This window comes from Podarcis liolepis (genome assembly GCF_965112155.1).
Source record: "Podarcis liolepis genome assembly, chromosome: 3".
NCBI lineage: Eukaryota > Metazoa > Chordata > Lepidosauria > Squamata > Lacertidae > Podarcis > Podarcis liolepis.
Window position 1 is genome coordinate 2823265 of NC_139557.1, and position 20155 is coordinate 2843419.

Sequence of the window (20155 nt, forward strand, 5' to 3'; positions counted from 1 at the left end):
AGAAATAGACATTGTCACGGATTCTGAAGCCAACCATAACAAGCAAGAGACATATTGAAGTGGGAGTGAGTTAAAGATGTGTCTTTTAATTTATTCACTTTGAAGACGGGAAAAATTAAAGGAGGCAAGAAAAAGGACTCTGTAATTTAACCAGCAATATTAGGACACCGAGACTGCCCCCAGGTTTGTGCTTTAAATGTTTTATGTAAGTTAATTTATACATAAATTAAACGTTTTTGGTTGTTCTTAATTATATTTTTGTCTTTTGAAAGTTGCCTTAACTCTTTGAGCTTTTTTAAAAAATATTTCCCCCCAATTATGTTACATTCGCAGTTATAGTTACTGCTGCTTTAACAACTCGGTCCAAACCCCACTTAAGTGTCTTCTGATGTAAGCGGCTTTACACTTGATCCCAAACATACTTTACTTGGAAGTAAATCCACATGAGTTGAGTGGAACTTGCTTCTTAAATAGATGCGTTTAGGATTAAGGGCTTAACCTTTGGCTTAATTTAGGTGTGATAGGCTTGCCTCTTCCACTTACTGAAGGTTTATCACAACATTTCTGCATGTCAGTTAAGCCTGCTGAAAAGCATTTGCTATATTACTGTTTTTTTAAGTGCTGGACCTTTCATAGCGTTGAAAGATTCTGGCCGCTCAGTACTAAAATCTAATAAACAATTCAGGTTAGTGTGCTTAACCATAAATATCGAGCTCGTGCACAAGATAACTGGTTCTTTGGTTATTTTACGCTCTATCTTTGGGCAAATATTATGTCCCGCCCCCCGCCCCCCAAACATACTGTGATTGCAAACGGGCAAAACCACGAAAGTATCGTCAGTTGTGAAAAATCTTGTCTTCACATTAGAAAACCTTCCTATTATTAATGGTGAAATGAACCATTAAACTTTATCCTTGTAAACTTTATTTCATTCGCTACAAATTATAACTACTTTAAATTATTACTAGCAAGCGAGTTCGTGGTAGTCAAACCTGCTTCGACATTTGCATATAAAAGCACGTTTTTGAAGTTTCAGCATGACAAGATCGTGTAATTTTATTGCATACATTTAATGTGCCAGCTGAAATCCGTCTCTGACTGGGGTTATTCAGACGTCAGTTTACGTCAGACCAGGTTGGGCAATGTCCCACCCGCCCCCGGGAGATTAAAACCACCAGCGAGAAAATCGGTTGGCTTTAACCAAATATAACTCCCACTAGCAAATCAAAAGGTAAATACAGTATTGCGAGGGAAACACCACACACTCCCCTTCATCCCTTCGGTAAACTTTCCACTTTGTGTGGGAAGATTTCTAGTAACAGGGGGGGGGGGGGAGGCAGGCAGGGCGAGGGCGCCGCGGTGCGCCTCTCTCGAAAGCCCCGGGCGGGACAGCGCCTCCTCGGCCTCCTCCGCGTCGCTCCGGCCCGGGCTGCTCCTCCTCCTCCTCCTCGCCGCGGCTGGGGCTGCAACTCCTGGGCGGGCGGGCGGGCGGGGAGGAGCGAAACTGCGCGGGCTCGGGCTCAGCCCCTGCGGCCGGAGAGTGCGCTGCTGGGCGCGTCTTCCGCGGGCTGCTGTTAATGAAGCCGCCCAGTCTGGACAAGGGCTGCGCGAAGAGGAAGGCGAGTCGCCCCCGCGCAGCCGGCAGAAAGATCCAGCCGAGGGCGCAGAGAGGGGCGGCGGGGGGAGTTGCGCCCCGAGCGCAGAGCGGGCGGCGGAGAGGGGAGCCGGGGCTGCAAAGGTCTGGGGAGGGGGCAGCTTGCGCTATGCGCTGCTCTTGTATCCAAGGATCTCCGTGTGGCCTGCAGGGTTCTCAGCATCCCAGTTTCATCCTCACAACAACCCCGTGAGGGAGATTAGGCTCAGAGATGGGGTCCGGCCCAAGGTCCCGCAGTGAGCTTCATGGCCGAGCGGGGGTTCAAATCCTGCTATCCCAGGTCCAGCTGGACTCCAGGTTCCCCGCCCAGCCCCACTCTCGAAGCAAGGTGCGCGTCGCCATCTCCACCCGCCCCTAAGCTCAGTAAAGGCGAGAGTCTTTCTCGTTTCCTAACTGCACGCAAAAGGCAAATGAGGACACGCCAGAGGAGGAAGAGTTGCGCAAAAGGCGGAGGAAGAGGCTTCTTGGAACTGACTGGGTGCAAAAGAGGTGACGCCAAGCAAAGCGCTGCGGCAGGAGTGAAACTCTTCTTGCTGCTGGCAAGGCGGGTTAAAGTGCTTGCTCGTGCGCTGCCTTCTTCTCTCACACGCGGGCGCGCGCGCACGTTGCTCCCTGTTGCTAAAACAAAAACAGGTTGTTCACGCGCGTCCGCCTGTCGGGGAGTCGCTGCTCGATACTCCCGGCGTCAAGGCGCCTTTGCCTCTCCAGCAAGTCGGGTGACTTATCCCGCTCTGGGTTCTCGTTGGCAACCCCCGCTCTCTCCTAGTGGAGAGAAGAGCGCTCCAGAAATCTCCCTCCGCAGATCCTCCGTTTTGCCATTCTGCGTGTTTAATATCGCGCTGACTACTGCGGCCTCTGGTTTAAAGAAGCTCGGCTTGCAATCCTGCGCAAGGTGACTCGGAAGCAGGCCCCTAGTGAGTCCCAGTGAAGTGCTCTGGCTTGATCTGTTTCCTTTCTTGAACGGCGGGCTGTTGCTTTCAGACGCCAGCACAGATCCAATTCATAGATTTAAAAGAAAGAAGGACGGCAGGCTTTGCAAGAGCATTTCTCTCCCCGCTCCCCGTACAAATGCAAGGAAATCTTTCTTCTTTAACTTACTGACCCGATCCACGCCTCCACACCCACCCACACACCAAAGTGGATATATTTTTGCTTTTCTCTTGTGCCTTTATTAAAATTACCATTATTGTTTGCTCTGATCTACACTTGGGCTCTACAAAGCACGTTTAGTTGTTTAGCTTCTGTGAGCGATGAGAGTTGAGGGGGGTGGGGGGGGGTTGACCTAAACTGCAAGAAGCAGCTCTGCAGCCATTGGCGGAGAGGGGGCAAAAGGGCACCATCCCAAAGGCTCAGGTCCTTTTCCTTCTGAAGACATCAGGAAAAGCGTGGAGGCAGGACTCAACCCTGCCGCTCACTAACAAGCAATACCATTCAAAATCTTGAAACATTCCGTTTATGAAGTTGATTGAAATTCCCTCTCCGAGCCCCTCACCCGACCCACTCACCCATAGGAGTCAACTCCTAGGAGCAGAGATCCCTTGCCCCCCCCAATAATATTTGAAGGGGCTGTGTGTGTCCCCCAAAGTTGATGGGCATTGTCATTCAAACAGTGTGCCTGTGCCGCGTCATGTGATCGATTATGCAGGGCAGGGCTTACCTGGGCGTCCACAAAATTTTATTCAAGTTGGCACTCCGGCCCTCACCTGAGAACCAAACCAATTCTTTATTACGGTCAAAGACCATCACCTCCATACATGAATAAAACATGCTCACCCATTAATGTCCTGGCAGTGAGCAAAGGTGCTGCAAGAAAGCGAAAGGTGCAAAACCAAGCAGAACTTCGTTCCTAAATAAGGAGCTCGGGCCTGCCTGGAGGCCACACCTTTTGACATAAGAACCCTTTAATCCCGCTGAGTTAGGGGAAGGCTGCACTCTGCACATGCTCCAGGGGCGCTCTCTCCTACGGCTCGCCTGGCTGCTTCTTCGCGGAGCCCTGGCTCAGACTGAGGGGGGGGGGGGCTCTGAAGGTGTCCGGTTGCTGCCTGCGGCGGCCCGCCTGGCACTTGCCCGGCCTGAAATCCTCTCTTGTTCCTTTCTCCTGCGCTGCCTCCCCCTGGCCGCGTCCCAGCAGAATCCTGGCCATAGGGGAACGAGCACCGTAACTAATTTTCGCTCAGACGCAGGACTCCTCTGGCAGCTGCACCCTGTCGCCATTTAATAACCCGACCGCGCTTCCTTCCCCAGTAATGAATGGGAACGGCAGGCGCTCGCTAACGGAAACCGGGCGCAAACCGGCTGCGGAGCAGAGCCACCTCCTCGGGCGAGATGGAGAGCGTCTCTCGAAAGTGGCGTCGGCTTTTCCCAGAGCGCCTTTTAGCGCACGCACAGATGTCTCATCTTTCAGCTTTGAAAACGAAGGAAAGGGCGGCTGCCGTCCTCTCAAGCGCTTCTCACAGCTAAGCCGTATAATCGGGTGCCTAAAAGCAGGGCCATTGTCACACGCCGCCTCGCTGCTCCGCGGACTGTGGGACTCTGCGGCCACGTGGTCCAGAAGGCGAGAGTCGTCCTGGGCAGAGCCAAAGCGGCGCTTAGGGATGCACAGCTGTCCAAATCCCAGTCGGAGGGCAAGAACATCCTTGGTGGGACCTTCTTGGCCGGAGGGGAGTAGGAGAGGTGGAGGTGGCACTGCCTGAGGAGCACCTACCAGACTACGCATCCATAACTTCCTGAGACAGGAAACAGCTAATTGCGCCATTTTGTTTTATTTTATATAAACTGCATTGAACTTTTTGATGGAGCCTGTGATCTTGCACGTCTGTTGTTCCAAATTCCCATAAACATCTATAACCCGCAGCTGTTACTCATATTATAAATACATAAGATAACAATTTATCACTCTGAAGACTGCCATCTTCATTAACCTCCATCCATGCCCTGATTTTAAAATTAGTTTAAGGCAAGTTTATGAAGTCAGCTTCCAAGAGAAAAGAAAATCGATGTTGAACTGGCGTTCTCACGTTGACAGAACAACAGCTAATCCACTTGTGGGTGTGAACCCTGATTATGTGCTGCATAAAGGACAGCAATTAATTATTTAGTAGTAATTAATAGGCTAATTAATCCCAGTGCTTTTGAAATGTCAGTTTAAATTTATCCCACAGGAGAGCTTTTTTCCTTTGGCCAAGGACAAAAAAACCTGCAAACTTTTCAAGCAAGGAGGCAAGTTTGCCCCCTTAAACTACTACCATCCACCCCGTCCCTCCCAGGAAGCATTCGGCAGCTATGGTGTAATGGGCCCCCCCTCGCCGCCTGCCTGCCCGCGCAGGTCGAATTCCCCCGACGTCCGCGGAGAGGAGCGCCGTGCTGCGCCGGGGTCACTCCTTGCCCGCCTCCTCTGTCCCTGCCAGCTCACGATGGGACGGATCTGCCCTGCCGCCTTTGCCGACGGGGCTCCTCGTGGAAGCCGGCGCCGGCGGGGGGGGGGGGGGCTGGTTTCAGCCCCTCAGAATTTTGCGCTATGCCACTTATTTCAGCACTTAATTCTACAACACTCCGTTCTCCATTATCACGTAGCTTTTGCCAGTCCTATATAAATAAAGATTGTTATAATTTTAAAGATTTTTTTTTCATGCACGCTAAATCTAAAATCAAATCTTGATCAAATACAGTCTGGGTTCGATTCTAAATTACTATTTAAAACAAAAACAAAAACCCCAAATTTCTGTAAACGCAATAGGACTTTCTGATAGCAGTACAGTATCTCAGTCCGGGGTATATTGTACCCTGAATCCCTTCGCTGAAGTCTTTGGTCTCATACTCGTGTAAGAAGCTATTCCCTGGCTAAGCTGGTTTCGGATCCTGGGTTGTGGGTCCAGCTTCTATTCGTTTTTTACTTTTTGCCCCCAGCCTGGACTAGCAGAATTACTATCCTGAAGTTTCATAAATATTCACTTCCTAGAAGCTTTTGCCAAGTGACCGGTTTAACAGGAGTGCCAAGTGGAAGCTTTCCAGAAGGTAATGACCAACACCACCCCGGGATGATTGGGCCCCAGCCCGCCCAGCTGCGGGGAACAGGCAGCGTTTGAGGGTAATTAACATATGAAAGTTACTGCCAGGCTTCAGGTGTTCCTGTCTCCCTCGAACAGCACCCACACCCCGCCCCAAGATCCGTAGAGAAAGGCTTGCGCTGGGTAACTTTTGCGCTTTCCCAAAGGCAGAGAGTGGCCAAGGGGGCGGTAGCGCACTCACGCCCTTTCCACTGCGTTTATAACCCCTCAAAGTTTTGGTTGGACGCCAATCCAATTACAGTAATTAAAAGGCAGCTCACTGAGATAAAGTGCGGCGACCCAGCGTTCCCTCCTCGCCTCCCCTTGGAAATAAAATCGATCTGTCCCCGCCAGAGCAGCGGCCTGACAGAGGTGCAGAGCTAAGGGAGGGGACTGGTGGGAGCGCTCCAGCCCCTCCGCTGCTCTCGGGTCGCCCAAGAAGGATGACGCAGACAAGGGCTTTTATTAGTTTGAATTTTATTATAGGGATATGTAGATAAAGGGAAGGGGGGAGATTTGCCTTACAGTTCAACAGGTGACTGTTGCATTAACGGGGTAAATAATCAACTTTACAATTTCGCACTCTCTCTTTCCTCTCCATTCCCGAGAGCAAAGCAGGCCCCAAACGGGTTTTGTTTTTGTTTTTTTGGAGGCGGATGACAGAGTACGCGGGATGTGTCCAGCCAAGGCAACACTAGAGAAAGGAGGCCTGGCGTGATCTGCTCCAGGGGCTGCTCCGGTGGCGCCTAGCGCATTCCAACTCCCGCACCCACACCTACCCCGCTTTACCTCCCCACCCCTCGAAATGCCTCTTTCCCTCACCCCCCTTACCAAACGGGGCATTCCTGTCTTCCCCAACTAGTGGAACCTTCCTCTTCCCACCCGCAAAAATTATCGAGCTATAAAAAGACCAAAAAAGTTGCTAGGGAAGTCCTGGCCGGGGAAAAAAGATGAGATGCGCGCGGTTCCTTCGATTTCCTGTACGTTAGGCTCAAGATATTGAGTTCACCTTCACCTCAGTTAATCAAACTAAAAATAAAAAGGGTCTCTGGAACGGACTTAACATTACACTATATACACAATTCCTGCCGTTTTTTGTAATACAATCCTACGGAGAGAACTGGGGGAGAAGAGTCTCCCAAGGAGATGGGGGGGGGGATTAAGAGCTGTACACAGAAGTCTGCAATCGGCATGAAAGCAAAAGGCGCTTCTCCCTCTCACCTTGGACGAGAGGGAGCGTTACAAAGCTTCCAGCAACGTGGCTGGGGTGGGGGAGGAATCTTGGGGGGGGGTCTCCAGGGAACATGTATGTGAAAAGGAGGAGAACGAATTTAGATTTAAAGTTCTCTTCTGTTTAAAAATAAGAGCAGAATGCGGAACATAATCCCAGACAGCGAATAAATAACACACCAGGAGTCCAGCTGATAAGAGAGAGGCGGAGAGCAGCAGGCCTGATCCAGCAGCCTTGGTTGTGTGGGACGGAGCTGGAAAACTAGGCATGCTATTTGGACGCGGGGTGCTTGCACTTTCTTTTCATGTTCTTTAAATATTTTTTGAAAAAAGAAAAGAAAAGTGAGGATGAGGCGGTTTGGGGAGCAGGAAGGCCGAGGCTTTGGTGGAGAGCGCGCAGAGACGGGGCGAGCCAGGAGGACGTCGGGGCTGGGCTGCCCCAGGGAGCGGGGGGCGGCGGGGCTGCGGGTGCTGGAGCCGAGACGCGGCTGGCGCTGCCTCCCTCCTTTGGCCGGAGAAAACCTCCCGCGAGCGGCGTCCTCACAGCACCTGGAAGCGCCACGAGGCCTGGTCCTTGTAGTCCAGGCAGTCCGGGGAGTTGAAGTTCAGCTTCCAGGAAGAGGCGGCGGCTGGGGCGGGCTCCTTGTAGTCCAGGCAGTCGGAGGAGTTGAAGGCCAGTCCGGTGCCCCCGTAGCCCGGCTGGTGGTGGTGGTGGTGGTGGTGATGGTGGTGGTGGCTGGAGCCCTGGCCCAGCGGGTGGTGGGCGTGCGGGTGCGCGGCGCCGGGCATGGAGGAGGGCGCCATGGGGCTGAGCTGGTGCGCGTGCGGGTGCGCGTGCATGGGCAGGTAGGAGCCGCAGTCCACCCCGCCGAAGTAGGAGGAGGAGGGCGGCGGGGGCGGCGGGGGCGGCGCGGGGTAGCCCTGCGCGTAGCCGCCGCCCTGCCCGTAGGACATCGGGTAGGAGGCGGAGGGCGCGCCCGAGACGGAGCGCTGCATGCAGGAGGCGCCGCCGGGCGCCAGGGGCTCGGGCACGGCGCCCGGCGAGATGGACGCGGGGCTCCAGATGGACGAGGCGGCCACGGCCGAGGGCGCGCTGCCGAGGGACGCCGAGGAGGAGGACGAGGCCGAGCCGGAGCCCCCGCTGCCCGCCGGGTTGCCCAAGGCGGCGGCCCCGCTGGCCGGGCCCGAGGAGTTGGAGCTGGAGGAGGACGACGAGGCGGAGCTGGAGACGGCGGGCGGCGTGAACTGGCCGCTGCTCTCCGAGCCGGAGCTCTCCCGCGCCGGAGACGCCTTCTTCTTGGCCGGCCGGCTCTTGGCGCCGCTGCCGCTCTGCTGCTGCTGGCGGCACTTGGCGCGGCGGTTTTTGAACCAGACCTGCAAGAAAAAGAAAAGAAAAGAAAATGGGGGCGGGGGCGGAACAGGCTCTTCCACGAAGAAGGGACCCCACCCCGCTCTGCCACCCGGCCTCTTCCCCTCGCCCCCTTTGGCACACGCCCGGTCTCCCCAGTCCCCCCTCAGCCGTCTCCTACCCAAGGCAGAAGGCGCTGCGTGATCGCAACCAGACAGAAAAGTGCCAAACAATCTCAATCTACGCGGAATGGCGCAGGGGGAAGAGGCCGTTGAGCAGCTGTCCAGGCTAGCCTATCATCCTCCATCACTACACATCACTACACAATGGATCTCCACATCCATTGCCGGCTTCCTACGAGTGGCAATCAGGAGCCACCCGGCTCTGGCTCAGCGCCTTCTCTCTCGCCAGTCTCCGCACACTGTTGCGTTCAGGTGGGGCCCGCGAGAAAGGGAAGGTAAGTCGCTGGTGCGACCCAGAACAGAACCCAGCTAACCAGTTCTGGGCGACTCTGGAACCCCACGTAGCCACCACAAGTCACACCCTAGCCAAAACACCCCCGGACTCAGCACCCGCCTGGCATGACACCCACCCTCCGCTCAGGTGAATGACGCAACCCATCATGGCTTGATCAAGTTTCCCCCCTAGCCAACTTCCATCCTCCTCCCAGCAGACTCCTGCAGAGAGGGGCTGCCAGTCCACCCACATCCATAATGTCATACTATCAAAAAGCAGGAAAGGGAGTGGGAGTCTGCACCAGTTCCACCAACACAGCCCTGTCCAACCAATCCTCCTTATAGCCATTTCTAAATTAAGCTGGCAGTCCAGCACCTCATGCACCTTCTACTAGTAACATCCAATAGAAGCAGGCAATGAGCCAGCCATCAGCGCAGGAACATGAGAAGCTGTCTTATACTGAGTCAAACCGTTGGTCCAGCTAGCTCAGTATTGTCTACACTGTCTGGCAATGGATTTCCAGGGTTTCCGAGGAGGATCTCTCCATTCAGAAACTGGAGATTTAATCTGGGATTTTCTTCTCCTAAAGCATGCACTGCTACAGAGCTCCTTGCAGCTCCTTGCCCAAAGGATTGCTATTAAAGAATCCTATTAGCTAGAGATTTTATATGTAGCAAAGATGTTAAATCCATCCCTCCACCTGCCCCTCTCAAATATCTAGCAAGGAGGATCCATCTGCACCCAACAGGCAAATGCTAGATGTGGAGAACTGCACCCCTAATTAAGCATCCATCCAACAGTATTCTCTTTCCAACACCATTCTACATTCCCATCCTACGGAGAGAGGGAGCCATTCTAAGGTTACCAGACGTCCCGTTTCCCAGGGACAGTCCCTGGATTTACAAACCAGTCCCCATACAAAATCCATTGAAGTTGAAAAGTGTCCCCAGATTCATTGAAAAAAATCTGGTAACCTTAAGCCATTAGGAACAAAGTTCTCAGCCTGTTCCGTTCAACAGTACCCAGCTTGGCCTCCCCCCTAAATATATATCTAGAGCTATCATCTTAATATACCCTGCTTTATACTATCTTTTAGGAGACAGTATAACTCTCAGCATACCCAAAACAGGAACCATTCCTTTGTTGCAGACACACCCATCCCCGTACATAGCACCATTAGTATCCTTTATGATCAGTTAAGAGCAAGCCAGCATTTTTACTGTGTCATTCCTTATCCTTCAACCTGTAAGACTAGTCAACAGGTAGCATTCTATCCTGTTACTACTGCCCACTGTCTACTCTTCCTTTTGCTCATCAGTCGGTCAGCTCCCTCATCCACATCTCCAAAAAGTCTAAGACAATCAGTATCCTGCATCCTTTAGCAAGCTCCTAGATAAACTCTGCTCCACCAAACTACATGGAACAAACATGAACCAAATCCATATCCAACCAAAAACTATCATAACAGCCACTGCTTTAGTGTACACTTGCCCAGCTGAGTCTATGGCGCAAAAAGGCAAGGAACACCACTCAGTGTTGTCAGTATGAAAGGATATCAGCATCAGCATGATACAGTTGCTACCAACACACTGAAGAGCAGCCAAATGAGTCTTGTTTCCCATTATTATTCCTTATGCAAGGTTGTCTCATCAATTCAACAGGTTCCTTCACACTTTACCAGCCAGAGTTCTCATCTTAACATGAGAAAATCAAGTTGTAACCAGCATAACATCCACCTGTCAGTGCCAAGGACATACAGCCCAGTCACCACCCAGTTGTATTAAGTGTTCTGTTACAGCCAGTCCTTCAATGAAATTCCCAGTAGAGTTTCAAGACTGTGTCACGTTGACTACCACCTACATATCATTTCACCAACCGTCTGACAGTGTGATGAGCACAGAATTTTTGAAGTTAAAACAGTTTGCTTCCAGGACTTAGCTGCCTTAACACCATCGTAATCACAGTGCACTTATCTATCCTTTATATGGAAACTCAGTTCATCTTATTATCTGACAGACAAGATGGAGCACCCTTAATCACTTTGTGGGAACTGGAATTTCAGTGTAGCAATCCAAGTCCAGAGAACCCATAGTATGGAATTCAGAATGGCTGTAATTCTCACATAAGTCCCTCCCCCCCCCGCCTCCCCCCGCCTCAGGTTATCCTTGTGATATTTGGTAAGCTTTTATGAATCTCAGCCTCAATCGCTAACATTTTAATCATAGATTCTTTTTTTGTTAAGTAACATGCCACATCAGCTAGTAGCTATTTCATGAATACAATAACAGTATAGGAAACAGACTTAATTTCAAGTATGTTTGCATTGAACCTTGATCAGAGTAACACTCTTTCCAATAGGTGCTTTACCACTGCAAGTCCCAGTGAGTTTCCAATAGGGCTTGCTCATAGGTAAATACATGTAGGAACAGATCTTGGAGCCATTTTAGTCATGAATAGCGTCCTACATACATAACTCTCTGTGATCTATTATGCATAGTTGTACTTCACTCCATTTACATGTCGTAAAACACAGCCTGCCCACATAACATGCATGCATGCATTGAAATGCAACAATGACATGCACTTTTTAATCCTTTCTTTTCCAGGTAAATGCTTTCCATGTAGTAAACCCCTTAGGTCTGAAATGACCCTCAAAGAGAAAGAGGACATTGACCAGATAATTAGCAGATAGGAAGAATCTCACCTTGCACAACAGAGGTGTGGTTGCATTTTCATTACAGGTATATTTACAGTTCTAAAGAGCAGCCTAATGGCCTGTCCTATCTAGTCACTAACACTAATACAGCAAGGGAGGTATGGTCAGGAAATAAGTCTATGACCTTGCCTCAGCAGGCTGAAACTGAATCCCTCCTTTTCCATGGGTTGTCAGAGGAAACCCCTGAAACAAGCTCTAGCCAGATGAAGCTGGACTGCATCAAGGATGGCAGGCTTGGTGTGATGCCAAGCCTAGCTAAGTGGGGCTTCCCCAGAGTTGTGTAGACTGGTCAAAATCTTATTAGCAAAACTTTGCAAATGCAAAATAATAAACACCCTTCGTTCACCTCTCTGCATCAAAATGTTCAAAATGGAACTGGCTCTTTTGGACTCCTGTGAAGGAGTATCTGCTTTCCACTCTAGCCCACAGCAGCATCTAAATTAGCAGAATTTAGTTCTAGAGGTGCCCTTTGTTGACTGTTGGGGATCCATCTGGAGGAAAGTGGGCTTTAGGGAAATAAAGGTTTGAGAAATCTGAGCTGAAAGTGCATTTAAAAAAGATTTTCTTCCTAGGATTCTGACTTGAGCCAAGGTGTGTACGCATACACACCCACACCCACTCCAAACACAGCACCCTGAAGTCTGGCAAATTAGCGTCTGCCTGCTCCTAGTCTTTTGGAATGAACAAACTGAAAAGCAAACCCTCATATATGGCAAAGCCAGTGTGTGAGTTTCAAGTCAACAACTGAGCTTAAGATGCTACAGGAAAGGGAAATGTATGTGTGGGGTGAGGTGGGAAGATAACAAAACAAAAGCCTCACATAATGTAGCAACTGGGTCACAATGTTTCTTTTACTAGTCCTGTGGGAGTCAGCTGAACTACTTCAGGATCAACCATGCCTCTTCAATGGGTCTGCACTAGGGGTGCCTAGGGCGGAGCTTTTTTAAAGAGGGGACATTGCAGCACCCAGGGACACCCAGCAGCCCCCATGCCGCCCTGCAATCCCTTGTGGCGCCCCGTGGAAACAGACTTCAATTGAAATTAATGTGATTTTTCCTTCCAAGAAAGGTAGAAATCACAACAAATTTAAGTTGTAAAGAAGTCCTAGTGAGAGACTTCCAACTAATAATTTTTAAGGTTCTGTTCTAAGTGTATTTAGGATTGTCTTGAATATAACACATATTTACTTGGTAATATTTTAAGGAAATTTGCTCCAAATGTGCCTGGGGGAGGAGACCTTAAACATACTGAAACTGATTTTAATAGCTTCTATTGTTAGATATGGCTCCCCCTTATGCCCATGGGGTTGCAAGGTATGAGGAACATACTGGCATATGTGGTGGGGATGTAACTATGTAAACAAGTTCTGGAATTAGGCGGCAACAGAAATAAGTATTATCATAGACAAACAGGTCACTCTGGGCTCTCAGTTATGTCTTTTATCTATTTTTGATGGTGCCAATGCCAATCTTATTTGTAAACAATTCATTTTATATTTGCTGCTTGCTTAGTGGTTTCTCAAGGGTGAAAGGACACATCTTGCTACTCTTTGGGCTCATGGTTCAAAAATGTTGTGTTTATTGTCATTTATTAAAAACTGACTCATAAGATACATGCTTCCAGGGGCGACGCAGACTCCTCAGATTTTGCATTGTCTGGTTGTTGTTCATTATTTGCATGGCCAAACAACTCTTGGTTGCCACACTCCTACTCAATATGATTTTATCTAGTGATGTTTATGAATACTTAATATATTTTGCATAAAAATTAATCCTGTATCCCACCATGGAATATCTTTTATGCTATCCATTCTCTTTATATAGCTCTATTACCTTATAATGTATTTTCATTCTGTTTGCCCTTATGACATTTTATGATGCATTTTAGTTTGTTGTTTTGTTTATTGAATTGGCAATTTTTTATTAAAAGTTTAGATTTAAAAGGTAAAACAACCAACCCTGATGAAAATCAATGGGGTTTAAACAAATTACGCACAATCCAACAAAAGTCAGTCACACATTAAAATTAAAAAGCTACGGGTATTTGTTTGATCTCAAACCCAACTGAACTTGGTGGGCATCAGTTGGATCGAACTTTGGCTGGAGTGCGCCCATTTATCTGTGTTTAGGATCGGGATTGTTAGCCTCCTGACTAGTGAGAAGGAGAAAAGAAGTCCATAGAGAGGGTCCAGCCAAGGGAATTGGACCTTGACGCCAAACGGAGGCGGTTCTTCAGACTCCAACAAGCGGCTTCAAAGCTCCTAATTGTGAGACTTTTGGTTATATAACTTAAGCGCCGAAAAGTTATTTCGCTCCAGCATTGGCGGGTAAGGAATTTTAGCTGCAGTTTAACAAGAGAGGCCTAGCTGGGTGCGAACTCAGGGAAGATATGGCCACACAACAAATGAGAAAAACCCGCAAATTAAAACAAAGCGAACGTTCCACGCGTAAAGTCCTTTTCCCGTTTTGGAGCGCGCCCCGCCAAGGGAAGAACCAAACCCCCAGCGCCCCCCGCCCCGGCCTTCCCCCCCCCCCAGGCCAAGCCGCCCTTCTGCCCCAGCTTCGCTGCTTTCCCAAGGGCCACCGGACCTGGACTCTGGACTCCGGCAGGTTGATCTTCAGCGCCACTTCCTCTCTCATGAAGATGTCCGGGTAGCGGGTCTTGGCGAAAAGCGCCTCCAAGACGTCCAGCTGCGACCGGGTGAAGGTGGTGCGCTCCCTCCGCTGCTTCCGAGGGGTGGCTGCGGGTCCCGGGACAGAAAGACAGGGGGGATTTAGGACCCGTGTCGGCCTGGTCAAGATCCGCCCCGCCGCCCCTCCCTCCGCCACCCCCGGCCCCTGGGTCTGGATGGGGAGGTGGAGGAAAGACGCGCGCTCGCCGCTCTCCAGTCCAGCAAGCGAATCAGGAGGTGGGGGCGGGGGAGGCACAAAGAAGCCCAAATCACAAGGACAGCTCCTGATATTTTTTAAGGCGCATAAATATCAACACAAAGCGTCTGTTGGAGTAGGGGAGGGTGAGAAACTCTGCGGACCACAAGGCAGCTCCCGGGGAGGAGGAGGAGGAGGGGAGGTAAGCGCAGACGGAAATTCTATTCGGGTTGCAGACTGAGTTTCCTGAGCGGCCTCCGACGTAAAAGAGCAGCTCACTTGAAGTTCTGGGCCTCTTGGCGACAACCCAGTTAAAATGGAAGTATCTGTACTTAAATAGATTATTTACAGCCCAGTCATTTAAATAATTTTTAAAAAGAACTTTAGTTGGACGTAAATTCCAGGGAAGACCTTAGGTCTTGAATCCTCCAAGTAAAGCTGCAATCCCAGGTATAATTTACTCCGCAGTAACTGCAACAGAATTAAATTGGTGCTACTTTGCAGAAGAAACACGCTTTTTGGAATGACGGTTTAAAGCTGCAGCCCTGCAATGGGCGCGAGTTTCACTGAAGTCAGCAGAGGGTTACCTCACAGTGAAAGCCCGTAGGATTGGGCTGCCTGCGCATTCAGGGTCAGGAGAACTCAAGCATTTCTGAAGGACAGAGAACTTCTTGAGCTGGGGATAGACAGCACTTTCTCGCATTATATGCCACGACTTCCGGCTTAACTGGGTTGTGGATCAGGCTATAACAGCATTTGAAAAGACACGGGGAAAGCCCATTAACACCCCATTTCTTCATTTCTCAGCAAACTCATCCGTGGGGGCGGGGAGTACTGTGGAGTTACGGACCCGGGAAAAGAGAAAAGATTGGCTCCTAACTTCGGGTGGGCAGCCCAAGTTCGCAATCCAAGGATTTCACCCCCACCCCCAGTTAGTTCTCAAGCACGAATAACCTTAGGAGAAGTAACATTTAAACGTGTTTGTATTTGGCTTTAGATGTATCCCTCAAAGTGCAAGTAGTTTAAACCCACATTTGTTTTATTTGTAATATTGTCAAGGCATACACTCCAACAACAACAAAAATAAATCGGGTCTTAAAAAGCAAGTCAAAACCTGAAACTTGGCAACTCACACTTTGGACAGTAAACATTTTGCTAGCGTGCTCCCCATTGATTATTATTAGGGACTAAATACCAAATTACTAAATACCAACCTGTTTAAAGGTTGGCCTGGGGTGCTAGGGTGCCATGAGAAATAAGCATTTTAACATTGAATTAAACGCCAGGAAAATCAGCAGTGTTCACTTTCCAATACAGGGGTAGTTTAGGATACCACACGTATGGGTATGGATAATTCAATTATGGAAAATGGTTTTGCTGACCTGGAAAAAAATAATATGATCTATCAAGAGCTTTATCCATAGGCTCTCGGATCCCTTTCGCCTCGTAGAACCTCTACAATAAATTGAGGAACTATTTTATTTCAGCCGCATAAATTAAATACGAGGCTGCTTGGAAGGGCTCGATCTGCCTGGCCAATAATCAGTGGGTAGAAGCAAAAGAGGTTGGTGCTGCTCACCCGGATACCCCACGGAAGGGTGGAGAAGATCCATCGCCGGTCCCGCCAGCCCCAGCCCATTCATGCCATAGGGGGGCTGTTTGAGGTAAGACATCATGCTAAAAGCTGGAAAGATTTTTCCAATTTATCCACACACAATTAGAAATGTTCTTTTCCCCAAAAGGCGTGTCTTAAATTTCTTGGTTTGTTCGTGGTTTTTTAAAAAAAAATATAATAAAAATTTAAAAGATTGATTCTTCCAAGGAGGCGGCTGAAGGAAATCCCAGGGGCAGGACAGCCTCTCACTGCAGCCTGCAGGAACAGAAAAACACACACGCACAAGACAGAGAACAAGGCAAAACATCAGCTTTTTCCTAAGTTTCCACACAGAGCGCGCCTATTTTACTTCCCTCCCTCTGTTTCCCTCTCATTTATTTGACTTTCAGATAAAGTCAAGCTGGAATATAATTTTATATACAGCTATGGCAGATCCTAACTAAGAAAAAAAAAACCTCTCAAACGCGCAAGGAGGGAAATAAAGCAATGTAAGACTGTCAATTTAAAACAAAAAAGGGGCGAGGGGTTTCTTCCAAACACCTGGTCCAGGAGTAAGAAAACTTGTACTCGGAGTTAGGCAAGATTAGGTCTTAAAAAAGGTATGCATGCACATACACACTCCGTATAAATAGGGCTTTTTTAAAGGACAAAAGTCAAGTCTCTCCGCCGCACACAAGATGGCGGAAATTCCCCCCACCCGCCAAGAAAAGGGGGAAGTGGAATCAGAAAGTGAGTGAAGAGGTGTAACTGGCCGGTGGAGTGGGAGTGGGGAAGGAGGTCTACCCCCCCCCCGAACTTTTTTTTTTTTAATAACTACAGCCATATTGCCATACAATCGCCGAGGGGCTTCCAGGGGGGTACAGTACTCCGTGATGAGGGAGATAAAGCAATTATTTAAAAAGATAATTGGATTAAAAATCAAAACGAGATACCAAAAAAGGGGGTAAGTATAATTAATTTGAAAGTGGGGAGAAAGAGACGCTTTAATTAGAAATGGCTAATGGCCTAAAAACAAACAGATTCCAGGAGCTGCTTTGAAATTCACGTTCCAAGGGCCCCCCCCCCGACTGACGGAAGAGCCGCGGAGGAAGGCAAAGGAAGGCGACACAACAAAGTTGCCTAATTCTCGCCTTCTTTTCGGGTGGCGGAGAGTAGCGAAGACTGAAGGCAGGATCCGAGGCCCTCTTACTAAAGTAATAAAGTAAAATTTAGGCCAACGCAAACTGTCTTTCAACTACATGAGTAAGGATGGTGGCTTATATACCCGCAGAATCCCTGTATAGGCAAAACATTCAAGGTGCTGTAGCTGTTTTTAATTCTACAGCTCCTTAAAAGTTTTGCTGTGGTTCCTCGAAGTTATATAATTCCAAGGATTTATAAGAGGGTTTCTGGGGGGGGGGGGGGTTTGTAGGCATTTGTTTATTTTTTTTCTCAACTGAGAGAAACAGATATTTAGGTAAATTTTCCCATGTCCAGATCCAGCAGCTTCATTAGCCGATGGATTCGGCCGAGAGATGCACAAACAATAAGTTAGACAAACCAAGCAGATACAATAAAATAAAATCCCACATCCCGCAGCAGCAGATGGTGGTGGCATTAACCTCAATTAATTATTGGCCAGAAACCTTAATTGGACTGCAGGCCATCCTGCTTCCAAAACCTATATTTGTAGCAGAAAGATTACAAAACCAAACCAAACCAAAATAAATAAATAAGAAACAAGAGCAAGAACTATGAAGTGGGATTTAAATTTAAGCTAATAATTTTTTCTTAGGCTGTAAAGGCCGATATATGCCAAATTAATTTAAGGCATTCCACACTCTTAAAACTGATTAACCTGTTGCTGTTTCCCTTAAGTTTGGATTTGCTTTAAAGTTCTCCTTGGTTTGATTTGAGAAGGAAGGGATTTCTGCCTCTTCACGCGATTCAAAAAGTGAAAAGAAAGTCCATCTGCTTTACTTTAGCAGGCTGCGGTCCTAAGTGTGCTGACAAGATTAAGGGCCTTTTGAAACTCGTGTGGTTTCCTTTGGAGGAAATAACATTGGGATTGGGCCTTAGACTTTGCAAAAACTTCAGCAACACGGAAATTTTTTGTTTTGTTTTGACTTGGAGGATAGTTCCATTCTTCCAGCTCTACTTGCTTTAAAGTATTCAAGACTGCAACTCTCTGAAACATCAATACTTTTGCTTATTTATTTCAGTTGCAATCCCCCCCCCCAATGCGTTTTTCCGGGATCGCACTTGAATAAGCCTTTCAAAATATCTCCTAGACAGCGGCCCCCTCAGCGCCTTCCTTGGGCGCTTTTAATTTCAGGAAAGGAGAGTTGGAGCGAGAGGAGATCTTCGGACGAGGCACCTCGAAGGAGGCCCAGGAATCCCGCGAGGGAGCTGGCCAGAGACCCGGAGAAACCGGAGCGAGAGAAGCCAAAGGTCCTCCCGGACGGGCCCCGCGGCAGCCAAGATGCAGCAAGTCAAGATTGCAGCAGAACAGACGCCCAACCTGGCGAGACAGACGGGGGTCCCCCTTCGGAGCTCAGCCGCCCCTCGCCCAGCAGTTTCCGTGGGGCTGGCGGTCCCCGGCCGGGCGCGGAGTGTCGAGGGGTCGCCCGGCCCGAGGGAAGGGGCCCCGGGAGCTCCAGCCGGGCGAGCCCGGTCCCCGGAGCAGCAGCCCGGGCGCCCTTGGCTGAGGCGGGAGGGCGCGCGCGGAGGGAGCCCGAGGGGCGCTCGGGCAGCGGCGGCGGAGGAGCCCCGTCCGGCTGCGGCTTCCCCTGCGCGCAGCCCCGCTTCCCGGCGGCCGAGGCCACTTTCGCGGGGCAGCGGGAGTTTCCTCCTCCTCCGCCCGCCGAGAAGGCTCCTGGGCAACTTCTTGCCCGGCCGGGAAGGGGCTGCGGGGCGAGAGGAGCAGCAGGAGGAGGAGGAGGAGGAGGGAGAAGCCCGAGGAGGCGGCAGCGCGTTTCCTACCTGGCCGAGGTCGCGTCTCGCCGGCTCTTCAGGTGATTGGAAATGCAGCCCGACGGAGATTGATCGCCTTTCCTCCGCCCGGCCCGGGTAGGTGAGCGCCAGGCGAGTGCGTAGCCCGGCCCCGCCAATCCCCGGCCTCGCCGCCGCTGAGTGACAGCCGCCCGGGCAATGGCAGCGCGGGACCAGGAGAGCTCCCGCGCACGCCCCGCCCCTCCCGCGCCAGCCCGGCCCGCCCGCGCCCGCGCCCAGCAGCCCCGCGCGACTCCCCGGCCGGGGCTCCCTCGGGATGGACGCCCCCGGGACCCCCCCCGGCCCGCCCGGGACCCCCCTCGGAAGCCGGCCGGGGGAGGGGAGGGGAGGGGACTTTCCGCGCCCGAAGGGAGACCGGCCGGGCCGCCGCCCCTCTTCCCGCACTTGCCGGGCGGCCCGAGGATGCCCTCTCCCTTCCGCCCTCCTTCTCCCCGCCGGGCTTCTTCGCCGTCTCCTTTCAGTCCCAGCCGCGCTGCTCTTCCGCAAAAGAAAGTTTGCTGCGCCGGATCTCGGGCGCTTCAGCAGCGCGCAGCTCCCATTGGAAAAAGGTAAAAGGCGGATCTACACGGATCCTCATGAATTCATATGATTTTTTCATTCAAATTAAATAAAACCACCATGATATTGTAGACCATGTCTTACTCTGTAGAAAGCATCAAAAAAATCACGCATCCACTGTTTCGGGGGGGCGCAGGGGCGCAAAAACATGGTTAAAAAACACGGATCCTCATGGATCCTCATGATTTTTCCACTAGATCAGCCCAAAGTCACCATCAGATCAAAGATCATGGCCATGGGCACAGCATCCACCACAAAAATCACGGATCCACGGCTTCCTGGCGAAACCGTGGCCCAAAAACGTGGTTTTCAAGAACGGATCTTCATGGATCCACACGTTTTCTGCATCGGGCCAACCCAAACTCACCGTCAAATCACATATCATAGTAAGGGGCACAGCCTACACCACAAAAAACTCGGATCCACACCTGCCTGGCCACGCCCTGGCCCAAAAACGTGGTTCCGAAGCACGGATCCTCATGAATCCTCATGATTTTTGCACTAGATCAGCCCAAAGTCACCATCAGATCAAGCATCATGGCCATGGGCACAGCATGCAACACAAAAATCACAGATCCACGACTTCCTGGTGAAACCGTGGCCCAAAAACGTGGTTCCGAAGCACGGATCCTCATGGATCCTCAGGCTTTTTGCATCGGGCCACCCCAAACTCA

At 50.3% G+C, this 20155-nt stretch overlaps 1 protein-coding gene across 1 annotated transcript; it reads right to left on the reverse strand.

The window, feature by feature from the left end:
* Positions 1–6160: 6160 nt before the first annotated feature.
* OTX1 (orthodenticle homeobox 1) lies at positions 6161–18954 on the reverse strand. The gene is made up of 4 exons (XM_083495305.1): positions 18894–18954; positions 15897–16187; positions 14039–14190; positions 6161–8304 (listed from the first exon to the last, which is right to left on the reverse strand). The coding sequence occupies exons 2-4, from the start codon at positions 15991–15993 to the stop codon at positions 7471–7473; spliced, it is 1083 nt and encodes a 360-aa protein (XP_083351431.1). The 5' UTR covers positions 15994–16187; positions 18894–18954; the 3' UTR covers positions 6161–7470.
* Between the last annotated feature and the right edge of the window lie 1201 nt (positions 18955–20155).